The 15,384-nt window shown below is 49.1% G+C and overlaps 1 protein-coding gene across 7 annotated transcripts in view; it reads left to right on the forward strand.

The window, feature by feature from the left end:
• The window catches only part of DYSF (dysferlin), a 201,252-nt gene that overhangs the window by 53,706 nt on the left and 132,162 nt on the right, over window positions 1-15,384 (forward strand). For 4 of the 7 annotated variants that reach the window (XM_081206893.1, XM_081206895.1, XM_081206892.1 and 1 more), the window contains exons 17-21: window positions 3,098-3,213; window positions 4,221-4,334; window positions 5,414-5,591; window positions 7,536-7,660; window positions 10,538-10,644. In XM_081206893.1, the coding sequence (XP_081063019.1) occupies window positions 3,098-3,213; window positions 4,221-4,334; window positions 5,414-5,591; window positions 7,536-7,660; window positions 10,538-10,644 (640 nt within the window). Of the gene's footprint in view, window positions 1-1,915; window positions 1,958-3,097; window positions 3,214-4,220; window positions 4,335-5,413; window positions 5,592-7,535; window positions 7,661-10,537; window positions 10,645-15,384 lie in introns of all 7 variants that reach the window. The other 3 variants (XM_081206891.1, XM_081206890.1, XM_081206894.1) reach the window with 1 other exon arrangement.

Below are 15,384 nucleotides of genomic sequence, written 5' to 3' on the forward strand. Positions count from 1 at the left end.
GGTGGGATTTCTTTAGCCCACCCAGGCTGAGGATCAGACCAAGAATGGAGGCTGTATTCCGCTTTCACCAGCCTCCCCATTGCACCTGCTCTCACCCCGCACTGGTTTCTTGCTAGCAGGAGGTTGGCACAGAGTTTCCACTCGTGCCAGTTGCATTTACCGTGCATTTGGGACAATCCTGTCCTGGCATATCCCAGGGCTTCTCCGCATTTACCTTTTGCCTCTTTTTCCAGGCACAGTCTGTGTCTGAGCGCTCTTTTTTCTTTTTTGCTTTGGCGATTTCCCTGCGAAAAGCCACTCTTTAAAGCTCAATGGGAGCAAACAGCTCTCTGTGGAAAACCCAAATTTTTCCTTCTTCTTTATCTAAGCTTTATTATTCATTTTCCATATATACATACAACACCTAGTCATCTTCACTATCATCACTTCAGTAAAAATATCACAAAAGGTGCATGCAATTTTAACTATGTGCTTTCTACACAAACCAATGACTTCCCATCCTCTCCATGTTTCCTTTATATTAAACGTCTTGCTTTGATTTGTCATTATTAATTTCTAAAAATTCTCTTTTCTATTTCGTAATCGTTTCCCATCATATATATTATTTACAGAAATCATTCAAAGGCAGCTACCGTGTTTAGGTTACAGCTATTTTTCAAATAATTTTTGAAATTACCCCATTCTAGAATGAACTCTTGCCTGAGTTTATCTCTGATTCTTTCTGAAAGGGAGGATAATTCTGCGTATTCTGTCAATTTGAGTAACCATTTGACTCTGATAGTGAGTTTGTCATTTTTCCAACATGTCGCAATGAGCACTCTCGCGGCCACGGTGGCATATAAAAAGAATTTTCTTATACCCTTGGGGATGTCAGTGCTTGTAATACCCAGAAAAACACTCCTGTGGTTTTTTTTTTGAGGGAAATTTAACTTTAACATTAGTTTTAGTTCTGAGTGTACACATATGCGCGGAAAACCCAAATTGACGTTTGCAAATTGACGAAGCACTTTGGAGGGTGGGTTTTTGTGTGTGGGGGGGGGAGGCTTTCGGACATGGAGCTTAAAAGAACGAGGCCACAGGTAATTGGGGATGAGTCCCCAGTTAATATCTGGTGGCTTCTGCCCTGCTGTTCTTCCTCTCTTTGATTTCCTCCACCCCCAAATCACCCCCTCCTCTCTTCATGGCAGGAATAGGGAACCTCTGAGCTGTGGGTCAAAGATGTGGCCAGTTTGTAGGCACTGCCCCTTAGCAGATCCGTGGCTCTTTGCAATCCTCAACAATTAATCCTCAACATCAATATTTGATGTTTTATTGTGTTTTTATATGTATTGGTAGTGGCTCAGAGTGGCTGGGGCTGGATCTACAAACACACACACTTTAATTAAGTCAGAAATTAGATCCTTACAACAAAAGAGAAAAAAAACCCTATGGAAAAGTGGTAATAAAAATGTCCTGCTCTCTGGCGCCCTCTGGTGTTGCATGTTTATAGTACACTCAAATCGTGGTTTCTTTCCGAATGTAGCTGAGTCCTGGGTCAACCCAGCCAGGTGGGTGGGGTAGAAATGATAAAATTATTATTATTATTAGTCAGCTGGTTGTTGGTGCTTGCCTAGACCAGTGTGCAGTGCTTGGAAGCATCAGGGTTCCAAAGCGCCTTGTTAGCTGGGATTCCTGCATTGGGTTGGCCTAGAAGACCCTTTGGGTCCCTTCTGTGCCCACCCATGGAGACGTGGGGTTTAAGAGCCCCCAGACCCCATGCCTGGCTTTTTTTAAACTCCTCTCCTCCTTTGCCCCTCTTTGGTTCACGAGTTCTGGTCTTACCACCTCCCCTTTCCTGAATCCTGGGTGCGGATTCTGTCCCCGAGACCTGCAGATCCTAACATTCTGGTTTCTCTCCCATTTCTTTGCACCTCAGAGGAGTTTCCTGTCCCTGTGAAGCCTTTCCAAGCTACCAACAGTATGTTCCTTTGCACGTGCGAACTTGGCTTCCCTTTCGCACTCGACACCAATACTCGTGCATGCTCAAAATCCGGACTTCTTTTTAAAAATTGTGTGCAATTCTCTGTTTTGTTTGACTCCAACTGTCATGGCTGCTTTGTTCTGTTTTATTATTCATTTATCTATTTTGTAAAATTTATATGCCGCTTGATTGTTTTAAAAAAGGCAATTAGCCCAACAAAACCTGAAAAGTTTTAACTTATGGAATGAAAGTGTTTTTCTTAATTTTTCTTAGGTGGATCTGCACATAGGAAAAAAATGCTATAAATAAGTCATTAATTATATTGCTGTAATGAAAAGGGAGGGGATGCGGGTGGCGCTGTGGGTTAAACCACAGAGCCTAGGGCTTGCCGATCAGAAGGTCGGCGGTTCGAATCCCCACAATGGGGTGAGCTCCCGTTGTTCGGTCCCTGCTCCTGCCCCCCTAGCAGTTCAAAAGCACGTCAAAGTGCAAGTAGATAAATAGGTATCGCTCCGGCGGGAAGGTAAACGGCGTTTCCGTGCGCTGCTCTGGTTCGCCAGAAGCGGCTTAGTCATGCTGGCCACATGACCCGGAAGCTGTATGCTGGCTCCCTCGGCCAATAAAGCGAGATGAGCGCCACAACCCCAGAGTCAGCCATGACTGGACCTAATGGTCAGGGGTCCCTTTACCTTTAATGAAAGGGGGGAAAAACCCTGTGGAAAAACATGTGTAAAAATTTCATGCTCTCTGGCGCCATCTGGTGTTGCATGTTTATAAACACATTCAAAATGCTGTTTTTGAACTGAGGTAGCTGAGTCCTTAGTGAAAATGCGGCTGTTTTATTGTTGTTGTTCCCCCCCCTGCAAACCACTTTACAATCAAATGGCATGCAGATTTACTGAAACAAGTGAGCAAGCAAGCAAATAGACAAACAAATGAGTTTTACGGAAATTTGGTGTCCTGGGACATGGCCCCCATCACCCTAGCGGACCACCCCCTGTGTGTTTCTTTTGGGTGGGTGCTGGCGCTTTGCTTGCTTCGGCCCCCTTCCAGCTCACCGGTCAGTCCAGAAAAGTCCACATTTCTCAAGCCAGCACTGCTACTGCTTCCTGTCTCACCCTCTCGGTCTCCCTGCAGTGGACGATGCGCTGGGTTTCCTGCCCACTTTTGGCCCCTGTTACGTCAACCTGTACGGCAGCCCCAGGGAGTTCACGGGATTTCCGGACCCCTACGAGGAGCTCAACCTGGGAAAGGTGAGGAAAGTCGGGAGAAGCGTCCAGGGCACGACCGGACGCCATAAATGGAGATAAACGCTGCAGCGTAGACTCTGACATTTCCTCGCGTGGAAAGAGGGATGTTCTCTTCCCCGTCCGCATCAATGTCGGAGCATCTTTTCCTGGTCAAGTACAAAAGTCAGGAGAGGGAACCCGGAAAACGGCAGGATTTTAAGCGCAGGAATCTTTGAATGTGGGTATTGCATTCAGGGAAGCCTGAGAGGAAAAGAAAACCCCAAATCAATAAATGCAAAAAATGCAAAAAATACAGCTCACTAGCAGGGATAACTGATGCAGTATAGAATAGCTAGCCTCAGGTTGCCATATTTCCAGAAGTGAAAATCTGGACACAAACAAACGGTTGAGAAAATTCCCAGAGTTTTTGAGTTCCTTTGTTAGAAAGACACCAAAGTTGTTGAGAAATAACCCAAGTTTTGTTGAGCATTTTAGGTTAGGTTGCCGAAGATCCAGGACAAGCCACCGCTTTTTGGAAATCCCCCCTGGATTTTCTGGTAATGTCCAGGAAAATCTGGACATATGGCAACCCACCATGGTTCTGCCCAGCCTCCACAGCTGGAGGCAGCAATGCGTCATGGTGCTGGTAAGGCCAAGGTTGCAGGTTTGATCCCCTCATGGGGCAGACGCATAGTCCTGCATTGCAGGGGCTTGGTCTGGATGACCCTCGGGGTCCCTTCTGACTGGAAGCTTCCATGATTCGGACGGCCACTTTCTGGAAACCCCTATTTTCATGGGGAAAATGATGGAGTTATCGAACCCCCGAGCTGTCTGAAGGCAGCCTTGTATAGGAAAGTTAATGTTGTATTATGTTTTTCTATATGTTGGAAGCTGCCCAGAGCGGCTGGGGCAACCCAATGAGATGGGGTGGGGGGTTAGAAATGGGGAAATTATCATGATGTAGTGGGATGTCCCTCGTTCCATGGGAGAAATGTTGGAGGACTTGGCTAGATCTCTTCTCCACCCCCCAGGGAGAAGGGGTGGCTTATCGCGGCCGGTTGCTGGTAGAGCTGGAGACCAAGTTGGTGGACCACGTGGAGCAGAAGGTCGGGGACATCCCTCCTGATGACATCTTGCTGGTGGAGGTAAGGCCCCCCCAGGACACCCCCTTCCCTTTGGGACACAAGGCCAGGTCCTCCCAGAGACATCACAGAGCTGCCATTCCCTGCTATCCACCTTGCAAACTGTTAAAGTTTGTGGGTCGTAACTCCTTTGACCCACGGAGTCTGCTGCAATGGCACTGCAATAAATCTGATTTATTGGCACTCCGACAAACTTCAATGGCGCCCACGCACTTCCACACACTCGCGTGCTGCCACTCTTCTCAGTTGTCAGAGCTTAGCAGAGTTCACACGTAGCATAAAATGGCTTTGTCTGTGTCTGCCTGGTGTCTTCAGTAACTCAGCTCGACACCAGTGCTTCTAATCTATAACTCTTTATTTAGAAAAATCCAAAACAGAAAAGAAAAAACCTACAGTCTAGCTGCATGCTCAAAAAAAAATTGAGGTTTTGGAGCTATTTTTAAGGGGAATCACCCCAAACAGGGGTTGCATTTTCCCAGACATTTTGACAATTTGCACCCAGGCGCTGCCTCTGACGGACAACTATGAAAAGTCTCGTGACACCTTAAAGACCAGCAGGTCGATTTGGAGGACAAGAGAGTTGCTTTTGCAAAAAAAGGAAAAGTGACTCCTAATTTTCATTTAATGATAATTAATAATAATCATATGATCCTTGCGGAGGCCTTCCAGCTCTCCATTTCTAATAATAATAAATCACAAAAGTGCTTTTGTCTCTGCAGCGACTCTCTTCCTGCTTTCAGGACTCGCTGGCCCTGGGGGAGTTGGATGATGATGATGATGATGATGATGATGATTATTATTATTATTATTTTATTATTTCCCCCAAGGAAAGCACAAGGTGGCGTCCATGCTTCTCTTCCCCCCATAATACCCTCGCAACACCAACCCTGCAAGATAGGGTTAGGCTGAGAGGGAGGTAGCGGCCAGCGCCCCGAGTGGGAATTTGAACCCCGCTCTTCCGGGTTCCACGCCCATCACTCTAACCACTGCACGGCACTGCCACGCCCCGATTTCTGGGTCTTCCGAGACTCTGGCGGGCCCGATCCATGCCGTCTGTCTCCTTCCTCTTCCCCGCATGGCAGAAGTACCTTCGCCGGAGGAAATACTCTCTCTTTGCCGCCTTCTATTCAGCCACCATGTTGCAGAACGTGGACGATGCCATCCAGTTTGAGGTCAGCGTGGGCAACTATGGCAACAAGTTTGACAGCACCTGCCTCCCTCTGGCCTCCACCACCCAGTACAGCCGGGCCGTGTTTGACGGTAAGGACGAAACAGAACAGACTAAAACAGATTAAAAACTCCTACAAACTTTCTAAGCGTCTGGCTTGTCTTGTCTAAGCAAGAAGGATTTTAGCAGGTGCCAAAAAGCGGGCAGGGAAGGCGCTTGCTTGGGATCAAGTGGCAGGGAGTTCCAAAGTCAGGTCCTGCTGCAGGGAACGATCAGGTTTTATAGAATTGCTTTATAGAATCGCACAATTGTGCGGTCGGAAGGGTTCCCTGAGGGTCATCTAGCCCAACCCCTGCAATGCAGGCACCACAGCTCAATGGGCCCGGAGAGGTGGCCACCCAACATTTCCAGCAAGGACGAAGAGTCCACCACCTTCAAGGGAGGCCGCTCTGCTGTCAAACAATGCCAGGGATTCTTTAGCTGTGATTAACCTGCGGAACTCCCCCCCACTGGAAGTGGACACCATCTCGGACGGCTTTAAAAGAGGATTGGGCAAATTCATGGAGAAGACGGCTATCGATGGCTCCTAGCCGAGATGGCTCTGCCCTGCCCTCCGCAGTCGGAGGCCTCAGTGCTTCCGAATCTCAGTTTCTGGAAACAGCAGGAGGGGGAGAGTGTTGCTCTTGTGTTCGAATCCCGCTTGCCGGTTTCCCGTTAGGATATCTGCTTGGCTCCTGGGAGAAGAGGAAGCTGCACGAGCAGACCCTCCAAGGGCCTCAGTTTTCCAGGGACAGTCCGGGATTTACAGAAGCTGTCCCGGTTTCTGATCTGATCCCAGAATGTCCTGCTTTTCCTTAGGACGTCCCTACTTTCATTGGAGAGATGCTGGAGGGGATATATAATATAATATAATATAATATAATATAATATAATATAATATAATATAATATAATATAATATAATATAATATAATTGTCAGGGGCTCAGGAACAGAGGCACAGGGGAGAGAGGAAATGGAGAGCGAAGGGGAAGAATCTGAGGGCAGCATAGGGGAGTATGGCAGTGACCCGAGAGATTCCATGAGCTTCTCCAGCGAATCAGAAGATTCCCAGAAGGAGGCGCCGATGGTCAGGGCAAGGGGGGTCCCAGGGGGGACGCACCAGAAACAAGGGGCCAGCGGGGACTCCCAAAGCAGCAGCGGGAGATCAGGACCAGCTTCCCCACCAGAGGAGCATAGTGGGGGGGAAGAGTCCCATGTGTCAGGGCCAGCGTCTCCTCCAGCAGGGAGAGAAGATGAGTCAGGGCTGACCACGCCTCTATCGGAGAGTGGGGGAACGGAGGGGAGGTCGGGTCCAGCTAGCCCCCCCGAAGGGGGAAGCAGTGACAGGAGCAGTGTAACGGTCAGGAGGAAGGTTGCCGGCTGGGCGCGCGCGCCAAGTTCGAATGTACAGGCGCGTGGGACAGCAGGAAACCCGGATTGGGAACCAGGTCCTAAAGCCCGCCGGAGGCAGGGAGAAGACTCAGGGGACTCAGCGTCAGAAGAGTCTAGGAAGGGCAAGACCCCAGCTGACAGGCGGAGCCAGAGGAGGAAAGAGCAAAGGAAGAGGTGGAGCAAGGCTAGAGTCTTAAACTGGTGTCTGGGGGGAGGAGATTCAGATGGAGCTTCAATGGTCTAGAGTTTCAGACGTAGAGCTGCGCGCTGCGGCTGTGAAAGCGAAACTGAACTTCAATAAAGACTTTTGTATATAACAACGAACCGGCGTTGGTCCTTTGTGAGCTGGGACCTCGGGCAGCTCTGACAATAACATAAATTTAAATATATTTTATATATAATTTATAGCCTGATCTTATGTATTCCTGCATTTCCGCGGGTTAGACTAGATGACCCATGGGTACCCCTCTGAACTCTACACTGCTGCGATTTTCTATCAGAGTGCTGGACTCAGCGGATGCTCAGCCTGAAAGTCAGATATGTCTGTGTCTCTATCTCCTTGTCTCACTGGCTGGGGGCTATTGGGTGTTTTCCATCCCTGTAGGCTGTCAGTATTACTACCTGCCATGGGGCAACGTGAAGCCAGTCGTGGTCCTTTCCTCCTACTGGGAAGACATCAGCCACAGGACCGAAGTTCAGAACCGCCTCTGTGGCGCCGCAGACCGGCTGGTGAGTGCCGTAAACATTTCCCATTAACACTCTCCCTCCTCCCGTTTTTGGGGGCCTTTCTCTGCCTTCACGGGAGACCAGTCGACTCGGCAACATCCCCCCTAGGCAGCCCAAAGTGGCCTAGCCCTGAGAAATCACTCTGCACTGGCTCAGGGGAGGGCTGCATGCTTGCCACAAGCAAACAGAGGCTGGGAGGCGCCTCTGGTTTCCTGCCTTAAATGCATTTCATAAAATGTATCTACTACTGGATGGTAGGGAAAAAACAATCTCTAAGTGATTTGCTAAAAAGGTATGGCAAAACGTATGGTAAAGGGATCCCCGACCATTAGGTCCAGTTGTGGCCGACTCTGGGGTTGCGGCGCTCATCTCACTTTATTGGCCGAGGGAGCTGGCGTACAGCTTCCAGGTCATGTGGCCAGCATGACTAAGCCGCTTCTGGCGAACCAGAGCAGCGCATGGAAATGCCCTTTACCTTTCTGCCAGAGCGGTACCTATTTATCTACTTGCACTTTGACGTGCTTTCGAACTGCTAGGTTGGCAGGAGCAGGGACCAAGCAACGGGAGCTCACCCTGTTGCGGGGATTTGAACCGCCAACCTTCCGATCGGCAAGTCCTAGGCTCTGTGGTTTAACCCATAGTGCCACCCGCATCCCTCCAACATAAATAAAAACATAATAAAACATTAAACATTTAAAAAAACCCTCTTCCCTCTACAGGTTTGCCTTCAGGCGGCTCTGAGGTCGGAGAACTCTGTACTCTCCAACATTTCTCCCATGAAAACAGGGACATCCCATTCCATCATGATAATTTTACTTTTTATACCCCTCCCATCTGACTGCGTTGCCCCAGCCATGCTAGGCAGCTTCCGACATATAGAAAAACATAATAAAACATTAACTTCCCCATACAGGATTGACTTCAGACAGCTCTGGGGTCAGAGATCTCCATGGCCTCCAACATTTTCCCCTTGAAAATAGGGACATCCTAAGTAAAAGGGATGCGGGTGGTGCTGTGGGTTAAACCACAGAGCCTAGGACTTGCCGATCAGAAGGTCTACAGTTCGAATCCCCATGACAGGGTGAGCTCCCATTGCTTAGTCTCAGCTCCTGCCCACCTAGCAGTTCGAAAGCACGTCAAAGTGCAAGTAGATAAATAGGTACCGCTCCAGCGGGAAGGTAAACGGTGTTTCCGTGCGCTGCTCTGGTTCACCAGAAGCGGCTTTAGTCATGCTGGCCACATGACCCGGAAGCTGTACGCCAGCTCCCTCGGCCAATAAAGCGAGATGAGCACCGCAACCCCAGAGTCGGTCACAACTGGACCTAATGGTCAGGGGTCCCTTTACCTTTACCTTTATATCTTCCACATTCAACCCAAAGTCCCCCATTATCCTTCCCTGTCCCCAGATATCTCAACCCCAATTTTCTTGGAAAGAAAGCTCCATGGAAGTGGGAGACGGTTCTCTGTGCAGATCTAACAAAGCCATGCACTTTTCTTTCCCAAGCTTTCCCCATGCATGAGCTTGCAGCCATTCTTAAGAGCATCCTGGAAGGCAGATCAGCCATACTTCCAAAGTGCAGGTGGAAAGCACATGACCCGGAAGCTGTACGCCGGCTCCCTCGGCCAGTAAAGTGAGATGAGTCCCACAACCCCAGAGTTGGCCACGAATGGACCTAACGGCCGGGGTCCCTTTACCTTTAAGGAAAAGTGGGACATTCCGGAATCAAATCAGAAACTGGGATGGCTTCTCTAAATCAGGGACGTCACTGGAAAACAGGGACATTTTGGAGGGTCTGAGATTGCCAAGCAGTGCCCCCTCTGAGCACAGGAGTGAGATGCTGGCAAGGCCTCCCACCTGTTAGCAATTGGGATGCAGCATCCTGCCCTCGCTCCAGCACCAGGGAAGCCCCCCACGGAGCGCATTGCAGCAACCCAGACTTGGAACAACCAGCACATGAGCTGCTGTGGCAAAGCTCTCCGTGTCCAGGAATGGCCGTAGCTGGTGAAGCAGCCGCTCAAAGGCGCTTCCAGCTGTTAACAGAGAAATCTGAGGGCTCCCTTGGACAAAAAAAACCAAGGAGACCAGCCAGGAATAACAGAGCAAAACAGCAGCCAGTAGGCTTGGTCTTGATTGAAGACTGTCGCGACAGGACAGTCACCTGCCACCAGGTGAAAGAAGATGGAAGCCCCGAACAAAAGAGCCTCCCAAACATTTATTAGCTGCTAATCCCCATGTTACACCCCCCCAACTACATCACTCATACATCACAGTTATATCATGAAAGGGGAGGTCTGGTGGCCGGAATCTGAGCATCCTGGACCCTGCCCCATGGTTCCCCTTGTCCTCCACCAAACACCCATCAAGTGTAACAAAAGAGATATTTACATTTCCCTGTTTCCCAGCCAAGTTAATCACACCCTTTTGTCTTCATCTGGGTTTGTTCTTTCTGGAATGGCTACCTGTCTGGCACTCAGGTATCAGGAGGCCAGGAATTAGCACTCAGGCAAAGAAGCTGCTGAGGAGCTGAGCTCACATGTCTATAGGAATTTCTGAAGTTTTCCCAGTGAGCCAGTACATAGATACATTTATCAGTGAATTCTTACATTTGGTATTGTGCAGCAGAGGCCCTTTGAATAGATAGGAAGAAACTGTGATGAAGTGTTTTGTGGGGACAAGTCACAAAAGCGATTGTGCTGATTTTGGTAGTGGGCTGCATGTGCATGATATCTGCTGGAGGAGCAACCCCCCCAACCTATACATAAATTCCTGCAACACAGCTGCCCCCGCTTGCGCACCCACAAGCTGGCAGTCTTGCCTAGTGGTCTGTGTGCATGTGTGACTCCAGCAGTGTGTTTTTTCTCTCTTTCTCCCCAATGTAGGAAGAGAACTTGGCGCTGGTCCAGCTGGCCATCAAAGCCAAGTGCTCCGTGGGCGACCTGGACACCCTTGTCGCTCGGCTGATCGATGAGGTCATCGCGGACTGCAGGTAGGGGTCTGTGGGGCCGCCAGCCCCTTTCTGTGGGGTTGTTACGAGCCGGGTTGTTTGGCTTGGAGGGGGTCCCTGGCAGCAAAGAATGCCCTCCTTCTGGCTGGGAGCATCGGCCGAGCCAAGGCACGGATTCGAAAAAGCGATACTTGAGGCAGGTCGTAAATTTCCACTCGGTGGGCTGCCTACCTGAATAGCCTCATTGTGTTTCGGGGCAGACCCTCAATTGGGGGGGGGGGCAGACAGCCGCCTCCAGTTCACGGCCTCACGACTGGTTCCTAACTCATACCCTCCAACATTCCTCCCAGGAAAAGAGGAACGTCCTACAGCAGAATGATGATTTTACTTTTTACACCCCTCCCATCTGACTGGGTTTCCCCAGCCACTCTGGCCTGCTTCCAAAATATATATAAACATAATAAAACATATTTTTTTAAAGCTTCCCTCTACAGGATTGCCTTCAGACGGCTCAGGGGTCAGGTAACTCCCTACCCTCCAACATTTCTCCCATGAAAATAGGGACGCCCCATCTCATAATGATAATTGTACTCTGGGCTGTTTCCAACATATAGAAAAACATAATCAAACATTTAACCTTTTTTTAATGTTTTATATACATTTAAATGTTTTTTATACAGGGCTTCCCTATTCAGATGACTCGGGGGGTCACATAACTCCATGCGTTCCAACATTTCTCCCATGAAAATAGGGACGTCCTAAGGAAATGAGGGATCAAACCAGAAACCAGGATGGCTTCTTCAAATGTTTAATTTTCCCTGCAAAATGGGGGCTCTTGGAGGGTCTGCTAACTGGGCATCTGTGGCCCGTTCTCGACAGGTTTGCAAAAAAACCTCATGAGGACTTGCAAGGATTGCGGTCGTTTCCCCTTTGAAGAGGCTGTGTGCCTTACAAAATTCCCCCCTCTCCCCCCAAAGAGTTATTGGTTCTTGGGTTCACATTTGTGCCCTGTAGGCTTCTGTGCATTTAAGGAATTTCACATATTCCAGCATGCAGAAAGAGGCTGAGAGAGGGTGTGTGTGTGTGTGTGGGTGGGTGTGCGCGCGCTGGTCTCTTACAACGAAAGGCGTCTTGCATTGCCAGAAAAATTTAACAAAGGTGAAGCAGGCTTTGGTCCATGCAAGCTTATCTCATGGAATCAAAGAATGGTCAAGTGGGAGGGGACCCCTGGGGTCATCCAGTCCAACCCCCCGCAATGCAGGAATCTCAGCTCAAACATCCCTGACAGATGGCCATCCAACCTCTGCTTAGAAACCTCCAAGGAAGGAGAGTCGATCACCTCCCGAGGGAGTCTCTTCCACTGTCAAGCAGCTCTTAACTGCCAGAATTGTCTCCTAATGTGGAGACAGGATCTCCTTTCTCTTCCTTTGATCTGTTGGTTTGGGTCAGGGGTCTGCAACCTTTAAGACAAAAAGAGCCACTTGGACCCGTTTTTGAAGGGGGAAAAAAACTGGGAGCCGCAAAACCATTGCAACATTTAAAACAAATATATCTCTGGAGCCGCGATCTGACAGCAGGCGGGAAGGTGACGTCGGGACGGTGCGTGACTAACGCACGCACCGCCCCCATGCGACGTCACAGCCAGTACAGCGCCCGCCACAGTGGGGAGTGTCGGGGCGCACAATGCGCCTCCTCCCCTCGCTAGTATCCGCCCCGGAGCCGCGGCAAAGGTGTAAAAGAGCCACATGCGGCTCCGGAGCCGCGGGTTGCAGACCCCTGGTTTGGGTCCTCCCCTCTGGAGAAGCAGATATGTGTTTCAGATATTTGAAGAGGGCTACAAATGAGCAGAAGGGATAATAATAATAATAATAAATAATTGATGATGCTGATAATAATAAAATTGGTGATAATAAATAAATAAATAAATAATAAATAAATAAATTGATAATAATAATATTGATGATAATAATAATAAAAATAAAATAATTGAGGATAATAATAATAATAAAATTGTTAACAACAACAACAACAACTTATTACTTATACCCCGCCCATCTGGCCAGGCCTCCTCAGCCAATCCCCACAAAAGGAGATTGTGACTCAAGAGAGGTGCTGGACTCTGTTTTCTCAGAGGTTTTGAAGCAGAGCTTGGATAGCCACCTGCCATTGGGTCCAGTCGTGGCCGACTCTGGGGTTGCAGCACTCATCTCGCTTTATTGGCCGAGGGAGCCGGCGTACAGCTTCCGGGTCATGTGGCCAGCAGGACTAAGCCGCTTCTGGCGAACCAGAGCAGCGCACGGAAACACCGTTTCCCTTCCCGCCGGAGTGGTACCTATTTATCTACTTGCACTGGTGTGCTTTTGTACTGCTAGGTTGGCAGGAGCAGGGACCGAGCAACGGGAACTCACCCCGTCGCGGGGATTTGAACCGCCGACCTTCTGATCAGCAAGTCCTAGGCTCTGTGGTTTAAACCACAGCACCACCCGCGTCTCCAAACCCTGGGTTAGGCAAAGGCTAACTGGGAGCCGCTGGCAAACTCCAAGCGGCAAAGCTGGAAACGCTCCAGGAACAAACAGCTTGATATGCGGGATGGGTGTCACTGCACCTTCCCAGCTCCTGGTGGTTTTTTCTGAGCCCCCCAGAAGGAGCTTCTCTTGCTCTCTCTCTCTCTTTCTCTTTTTGCCCCCCCCCTCGCTGATGCTTCTCTCCCCTATAAGAAGACGTGCTTGTTTGCAAACGGCCCAAGACACCCCCGGGTCTGCTGCGCGTGTGTCATACGTGACCTGGGTCAATTCCCGGGACTTTGTTTTCCCGGAGGGAAGCCTCCTTCCAAGAAAAACTCAATTAAACCAGGGGGAGATATTGCTGGCGAAGCTGCCAAGCCGGCGTTTTGTGCAGGCTGGGCTCCCTCTCTCTCCCCCTGGCCTGTGGTCTGTCGTTTCCGCTTGGAATAAATCACTGAGCCACAGCAGCTGTCCTGGGAGAAGGGGAAATGATGCCGTGTCGATGGCAACAGCAGGGAAGGCGGCAGTTGCTCAATGCAGGGTAGTTTTGGTCCAAATAACAGGCAATTACTGGACAAAAGATGTCTCAGGGTCCAGAGTTGGCTCCTTTCCATCTTTTCACGGGAGACGGTCTTCGCTTTCAGCTCAAACCTTTGCTAAGTTCTCTTCTCCTTGCAGCTCAGAGCCAGGAGATCCTGGAAGAACTCAGAGGGTGGTTCCTTGACAAATTGTAGCCAGAGGCAGACAGCACTTGGGGGGGAATTAAAGCCTGAAATAAAATTGGCACGAGGATCCAAGCCCAAAGGCTCCTTTGCAATGGAATGGCAGAACTCTATTTCGGACAAAGCTGAAAACAGAGGACTCTCCTCATTTTATAAAACTTAAATTGTTTGTTGCCTTTGATGCAAAGCATAGTCTGGGACGCGGGTGGCGCTGTGGGTTAAACCACTGAGCCTCTTGGGCTTGCCGATCAGAAGGTCGCCGGTTCGAATCCACGCGACGGGGTGAGCTCCCGTTGCTTGGTCCCTGCTCCTGCCAACCTAGCAGTTTGAAAGCACATAAAAGTGCAAGCAGATAAATAGGTACCCCTCCGGCGGGAAGGTAAACGGTGTTTCTGTGTGCTGACCTGGTTCGCCAGAAGTTGCTTAGTCCTGCTGGCCACATGACCCGGAAGCTGTACGCCGGCTCCCTCGGCCAATAAAGCGAGATGAGCGCCGCAACCCCAGAGTCGGCCACGACTGGACCTAATGGTCAGGGGTCCCTTTACCTATAGTCTGGAATAATAAGTCCTTTGGCTTTAATTGGACCTGTATTGCCTGAACGCCAGCTTCCGGGTTAGGGTGGGATATTTCATTTTTAAAAATCTGTATCATGTTGTTATATGTTGAAAGAATTTAATTTGAAAAAAGTGCCTGTGGCCTTATCAATCTGAACATGTCTGATCTTGGAAGCTAAGCAGAGTTAGGGTTGGTTAGTACTTGGATGGGAGCCAACCGGGAATACCAGACACCGTAGGTTCAATAATATATATTTTTAAGACAATGAGCCTATGCACATTTACTCGGGAGGAGGGCTGGGGTTTCTGACAGACATCTGAACAGGATGCTAGGTTAGATGGGTCTCTTTGGACTGATCCAGTCCAATGCCCTTGTTGTGTTTACCATCTCGAACCCAATAAGTTGATGGGAATAGAGCTGTCCTTTGAAATACACACTTCTCCAAATTTTGTGATAAAGGAAAGGGCGTCTCTAAGTGCATTTCCAATGGAGGGCAAAGAAAGGAAGGTATCAGAGGCATGAAGGGTGGAAAGATTTCAGATTTGTACAGGAAGGCAACCAATTCTGCTTTGGTTTGTTCAATCAAAAAGGAAATGCTGACTCAAGATGCTTGAAGTCCACCTTTCCAAGCAAAGCTTCTGAAAGTTTCCAGCTTGTATGATAAAAAGATCACAATGCAATTCAGAATAAGTATCTCAGCACTAAATGCCAGATAAATTAACACCCCCCCCCCTGAGATGCTGGGAATTGAACATGGGACCTTGTGCTTGCAAGGCAGATGTTCTGCTACAGAGCTACGGCAGGGAGGAGCACCAACCTATTGCAAATATTAATATTGCACAGTTTCAAGCAATTGGATGCATAAAAACGGACTCCTTTTTGGAAATACAAATTGTCCTGACCCAGAAATATGATGCAATGATTTACTAACTAAAACTTCTCCCAAACAGGTACAAAACCAAATCAATGGTACATCGAAATGATTCCATGCTTTGCCAAGC

The sequence above is a fragment of the Podarcis bocagei genome (genome assembly GCF_964188305.1).
Source record: "Podarcis bocagei genome assembly, chromosome: 9".
Lineage (NCBI taxonomy): Eukaryota > Metazoa > Chordata > Lepidosauria > Squamata > Lacertidae > Podarcis > Podarcis bocagei.